Source organism: Rhea americana, unplaced genomic scaffold, assembly GCF_003343005.1.
Source record: "Rhea americana isolate MKP2758 unplaced genomic scaffold, rheAme1 scaffold_122, whole genome shotgun sequence".
Taxonomy (NCBI): Eukaryota; Metazoa; Chordata; class Aves; order Rheiformes; family Rheidae; genus Rhea; species Rhea americana.
In genome coordinates this window covers 2,625,996-2,632,016 of record NW_028185284.1, presented here as the reverse complement: position 1 = coordinate 2,632,016, position 6,021 = coordinate 2,625,996, and the positions used below count along the sequence as shown (strand labels likewise).

The following is a 6,021-nucleotide window of genomic DNA, read 5'->3' as shown; positions in this document are numbered from 1 at the left end:
CTTGCCCTGTCTCTTCTGAGCAGTCTATGGTCAGCTCTGTCCAGTGGATACTGGAGCCAGAGCAAGAATCTCTGTCTCCCTGCCTTCTTCTGCATGGAGGTATTGAGCAGCTGGGAGTAGTAGCTCTTCCCAGACATCCAAAGGTCACTGGCCTGGTGCTTGAATATTTACCAGGGCAGGGGACAGCATTGTCAGTGGTCTCCTCTGGGACAGGGAGAGCGCTTTCTGGGTGCATAAGCCAGATGCAAAGGTCTTTGGGCAGCACTCTGCTCTCGTGGGACTGGGCACTGGCTGGAGAAGGATCCTTCCCAGCCTCTGGCCCCATCCTGGGAGCTGGGGATCTGCCTGGGCCCAGAGGCAGGTTATTGCCCTGGCAAGAAGTTGTTCTGGGCCCTCTTCCTGAATGCGCATGTCRGCAGCACTCACAGCAGCTGAGCCGGGACTGGCAGTGGGTGCCTGGAGAATAAGCCAGGGTGAAGGAAGAGTGACTGCCCCATCTCTGGGGTGTGGGTTTCTTGGCAGAGAAGAGCCCAGGTTTTCCCCACTTGCAGTGGGTGGAAACGCCTGATGGGCAGTGATGAGCTGCGTCCAAGCCTCCCTCCTGCTTCGGGAGGGAATATCCTGGATCTGAGATGATTGATCTGCAGAAAGAAGCAGGGAAAGGCACAGCAGGGCTGGATACTGCAGGAGTGTGACTGCACGGCTGAGCTGGTTCTGTTCTGGCAGAGTTTGTCCCTGTCATAGGCTGGCTCAGGTGATGAGTGTTCTGACTTCTAGCTCTGAGAGTCAGCACTCCTCTCTCTCGTTCTCAGAAAATCATTGGTGTCTTCAAGCCCAAAAATGAGGAACCATACGGGCAGCTGAACCCCAAGTGGACCAAGTGGCTGCAGAAATTGTGCTGCCCCTGCTGCTTTGGAAGAGACTGCCTCGTCCTGAACCAGGGCTACCTGTCGGAGGCAGGTGCCAGCCTTGTGGACCAGAAACTGGAACTCAGCATTGTTCCCCGCACAAAGGTAAGAGGCTGCTGCTGGGCCCTTGTTCTAGGGGTGCTTTTATGTGTTCCTGCCCRGCTGAGCTTGGGTCTCATTGTGGCAACTTAGAGATGTTGTGTTGAGAGCTCTGGGCCATGACTGCTCCTGCTCAGGTTCCTCAGGCTGCTGAGCAGAACTGTGGGAAGGGCTGTGTCTTAATTTTATCAGCAAGGTCTCTGAGGCCTTGGTGTGCCTGTTGCCCCAGCTGACTGTTGTGCTCATATCTCCTCAGGTGGTGTATCTGGCCAGTGAGACCTTTAACTACAGCGCCATTGACAGAGTGAAGTCCCGAGGAAAGAGGCTGGCCCTGGAGAAGGTGCCAAAAGTTGGCCAGCGCTTCAACCGCATTGGTCTGCCGCCCAAGGTAGAGCTCCCAGGCTATGAGTATGCCTGTCACTACACTCCCTCTGCTGCTGCCCTCTGTAACCCACCTGCTCCTTGCTCCAGGTGGGCTCCTTCCAGCTCTTTGTGGAAGGCTACAAGGACGCAGACTACTGGCTGCGGCGGTTTGAAGCTGAGCCGCTGCCTGAGAACACCAACCGGCAGTTGCTGCTACAGTTTGAGCGGCTGGTGGTACTGGACTACATCATCAGGAATACAGGTAGGGCCAGCAGCCATCCGGCTTGGGGCRCTGCCTGCTCCTTTACATCCTGCCAGCTGGAGAGAAGGGATGCAGGCAGGAACTTGACAGCTCTTCCCAGCACCCAAATGTGTATCAACACCACTTGGTTGCTGTTCTAGGGTGAACTACAGCTGCTGTGGCTACCCRCCAGCATGGGCATGCTCTGGCTGTGAGCCTGTATTCTAGATCTGGAGCCCAGCGTGGGGTCTGCTTAGATACTGGGGTGAAAGTTTGCCAGCTGTAAGAATCCCAGGTCATTCAGGGACCCTGCACCAAGCCCCTGGCTGTGCTGCAATATCTCAGCTTGGCCTGGGCCTCCCAAGTCCATGCTGGGCTGGAAGGGTTATGGGCTGGAGCAGCACTCCAGGGCTGGCAGGCTGACCTTTCTCTATGTCTCTCCTGAGAGCTGGGGATGCTTGGATCTCTTCAGTTTCCTCTTTAGTTGCCTAGGGGTTGATGGGGCTTCCCAGGGTTGCAGCAGGCTCGAGGGCTCTGGTATGGAGTTTGGGTAGGAGAAGTCTGTCTAGCCTGTTTTGTTTCTGGGTCGGAGGAGGAGTAAACTTGCGCCCATAATGCGTGACCATCCACCTCACTGTGGCTGGGCCGTAGGGAGTGCTCTCCAGAGCCCGGCCTGGCACAGGCAGGCCCCCACGCTCACGTGGCTGTTTCTCTCTCCCTGCAGATCGAGGTAATGACAACTGGCTTATCAAGTATGACTGTCCCCTGGATAGCGCAGGTGTGCGGGTGAGTTCCTGGGCAGGGGCTCTGCAGGCCTTGTCTGGTGCTTGCACGCTGGATGCCTGGAAATCGAGCAGGGGATTTCCCAACTGGCTTGGGCCTTTGAGCGTGCAGAAGCCTGATCTTGTCTCCTTGGCCTTTCTCTGTCCTCTGCGTTGGTAGTTTTTGGCCTAGTGAGACTTCAAGGGGATGCAGCTGGGTTCTCTGGGGGGAACTGGTGGTGATTTGTTGGATGTGTGACCTGCCCATTCTTGAGGGGGTTGGGGGGCGCAGCTTTGTCCCCTTCCTGTCTGAAGGAGGCAGCAGTATTGCTAGCATCTGTCCATGATGCCTGCTTGTGGGCAAGGAGCTATGTCGTGGGTGAGAGACTGCCACACCTATGGTAGCAGGGTCTAAGMGCCTGGCAGCAGTGCTGCAGGGTACAGGGGAGGAACTGTCCCTGCTGGGGTTTCCCTTGTGACCAGTGTTCTCCTTCCTTCCAGGACAGTGATTGGGTGATGGTGAAAGAGCCCATCATCAAGCTAGCTGCTATAGACAACGGTTTGGCCTTTCCCCTGAAACACCCGGATTCCTGGAGAGCATGTGAGTCCCTCAGGCTGCGCTGGGGCACCCCGAGAAGCCATATAGCCCTGTGCTGTGTGGCCTTGGGGCATCTAAAAGGACTGGAGAGGGGCAGTGGTCAGGGCTGCCCCCCTGCAAACCTTTTTGGATACGCAGGCAGCCCCCTCTCAGCAGGGGATTTAGGAGGTGGGTGCTGGACCCAGAGTCCCAGACATAGGTGATTCAGGACCTGGGAGCAGCTTTGTCTTACTGGGCTGCACCTGGCTGTAATACCTCCTGCTTCCTTCTGCAGATCCCTTCTACTGGGCATGGCTACCCCAGGCCAAAATTCCCTTTTCACAGGAGATCAAGGACCTAATTCTTCCCAAGATCTCAGACCCCAACTTTGTCAAGGACCTGGAAGAAGATCTGTACGAGCTCTTCAAGGTGAGCTGAGAGGGGATGAGGATGGCCTGTAAGAAGGAGCAAGGATGGTGTTGAGAAGCTCCCTCTAAAGGCTATAGGGGACAGGAGGGTGGCCAGCAGGTTCCTTGAAAGTTGTCTGAGGTTGAAGCAAGCAGGGTTATCCCTTTGCCAAGAGCTGAAGATAAGGCCTGGAGAGAATCAGAAAACTTGTGGGACAGGAGAAGAGAAGCTTGATGGGGAAACAGGCATCTCTTAAAAGGTGTGCGRCAGAGGGTAGATCCCACTGTGTTCATTGCTGTCTCTTGCAGAAAGACCCAGGCTTTGACAGGGGACAGTTTCACAAGCAGATTGCTGTCATGAGAGGCCAGGTAAGCTGTGTGTTAGGGGAGGCAGATGAGTGAGGCTGCAGAGCCTTGTCCTATCTGCTGCTGTCCTCCCTGCTGCTTTGCCCTCTGTCACTGCAGAGGGGCAGCTCAGGCTTTCCTCTGTTCTGCTGTACAGATTCTGAACCTGACTCAGGCGCTGAAAGATGGGAAGAGTCCCCTGCACCTAGTCCAGATGCCACCTGTGATTGTGGAAACAGCACGTTCCCACCAGCGTACTGCCAGCGAGTCCTATACACAGAGCTTCCAGAGCCGGAAGCCTTTTTTCTCTTGGTGGTAGCCGTGGGAGCCACGGGCAGGGCTTGGCCACCTCGGACTAGCATTGCGAGAGGAGCCGGGCACCTGCTGGCTCCTGCGGCCAGGACTTGATGTTCTGGGAAGAGCGAGCAAGCGTGGCTGGAGGAACCCGCAGCCGAATTGGAGGAGTGAGGCAGGCTGGGCACGGCCCCTCTTCAGCTCTGTCAGAGCTCGGCGCTGTGCGCGTGCAGCCCTGTCTGGGGAGGAGCCCAGCGAGAGGTGTGGAAAGCAGCTGCAAGCCTTGGCCTGACGGGGACCCTGCCCATGCGTCCCTCCCTTGGCCTGCATGCGGGTCTGAGCATGCCTGCTTGTGGCTGGAATTAGCAGGGTGCCCGCTGCTGGGGCCAGGATCCGTCCAGCCCTTCACGCTAGCCGCTAGCCCTCCTCTTCCCCGCTGTGCCTGCTGCTGGCTCCCAGGCTGGGAAAGCCTGTTGTGGGTTATACCTCCCTTCCCTGTCCCCAAGGGTGTGCTGTACTCATCCTTTCTCCTCTCTGCCCTGTCCCTGTGCACGCTGCTTTCCTCAGGGGGAGTTCCTGCTGGTGCAGTGGGGACCGTAACGAACAGCTGTTCTCTGGCTGGGGCTCTGGGCAGGGAGGGAGATGTRTGAGGGAAGTCCCCTGCTCTAGCCTGCTCCTTGGGGCTGATTGGGATGCTCTTAGGCACTAAAGGGAGGAGGTGTTTGCTGGTCCTTGTGAAAAGCAGGCAGCTCTGGGAGGTGCTGTGGCCTAGCCACCCTCTCTGCAGGTGTGGTGCCTGCAGGAGCTCGCCTGTCCCCTGGGGGAGGAGGCCCAGGGCAGGTGTGAGCAGCCTTGTGCTTGCTGGTCCCAGTCAATCCATTCTGCCAGGTCTGTCTCTACAGCTGCTCTTGTCTGGCTTTCACCCCTGCTCCCAGCAAGTTCCCTGGCTGCTGTGCAGCCAGGGCTGGGCCAGCTAGCCTGCCCCCCAACCTCACTTGTGTCTCAGTGCCCTTGAGGGAAAGGGGGTGGCTGGAGAAATTCTTCCTGCTAGGTGGGTGGGAGCCACAGCAGAGGAGCCATGTGGGGAGCATGTGAGGTCCAGCAGAAGCTCCTAGTTAACCCAGTGCTGACAATCTTGAGGGCTCGGTGCAGGCTTGTGAGGCAGCGGGTTTCCCTCTCCTCAAGAGCTGCCAAGCTGTTGTGCAAAATGGTACCAGGGCTGCTGCCTGCATCTGCTTGCCTAGAGCTGAGGCTTTTCATGCTGCTGGGGGAAGCTGGGAGTGGACCTTGCTGTCCTATTTGCCCRTGTTGGGGGTAGGGGGTGAAGCCTGGCTGGGGTCCTGCTGCTTCAGCCTGAGGTCTCATTTGTTTCTAGTGAGGTGGAAGGTGCTCAGTGCTGGCTATGCTTGTGCAGGGGGAAAGATACTGCAAGCACAGGGGGGGTAGGGGTAATAATATCCTGGCTGCCTGGCCAGGCCCAGCTGCACCTCCATCTGACCTGAAATGTATTGTTCTAATGCACTGTAGAAATGTATGTAATGTATTTAAACCATGCAACTGTCTGAATAACAGAGCTGCCGTTCAGCTGGCCTCCTGTTTGTCTCAGCAACAGCTAGAAGCAGGGCTAGGAATGCCTTGTTTTGGGCCAGATATGACAGCCTGGACCAAAGTCCTGAGCCCCTGGGGGGCAGGGCTGCRGGTCACCAGAGCTGGCACCAGAATCAGGGTGCCCGAGGCATGGCACAGCTACAGAGCTTCACACAGCCACCACCATCCACTTTTATTAACCATCGTGCCCCCATCCAATAYGCTCGGTGTCTGCCGGGGGCCCATACGGGGCAGACTCTGCTCTCCCGGCCCCGCTGTCCAGCAGCCCCAGCAGGGGGGAGGCAAGCCCGGCTCCCGGCCGCTCAGCGGGCTCCCCGCGGCTGCTCGCCGTCTCCTGCTCGCTGATGCTGCAGGGAAAGAGGTGAGTGAGGGCAGCGGAGCCCGGCCGCGGCCGCCCCCCCCCCCCGCCACGGCGCCC

General features: G+C 57.9%; 1 protein-coding gene across 1 annotated transcript in view; it reads left to right on the top strand.

Moving 5' to 3' along the window:
- The window catches only part of PI4K2A (phosphatidylinositol 4-kinase type 2 alpha), a gene marked incomplete at its 5' end in the record, with an annotated part of 8,023 nt that extends 2,444 nt beyond the window's left edge, over positions 1-5,579 (top strand). Inside the window, 8 exons of the mRNA XM_085325683.1 lie at positions 813-1,013; positions 1,264-1,395; positions 1,479-1,632; positions 2,336-2,397; positions 2,874-2,973; positions 3,245-3,378; positions 3,666-3,725; positions 3,859-5,579. Coding sequence (XP_085181809.1) covers positions 813-1,013; positions 1,264-1,395; positions 1,479-1,632; positions 2,336-2,397; positions 2,874-2,973; positions 3,245-3,378; positions 3,666-3,725; positions 3,859-4,020 — 1,005 coding nt within the window. The remainder of the gene's footprint in view (positions 1-812; positions 1,014-1,263; positions 1,396-1,478; positions 1,633-2,335; positions 2,398-2,873; positions 2,974-3,244; positions 3,379-3,665; positions 3,726-3,858) is intronic.
- Between the last annotated feature and the right edge of the window lie 442 nt (positions 5,580-6,021).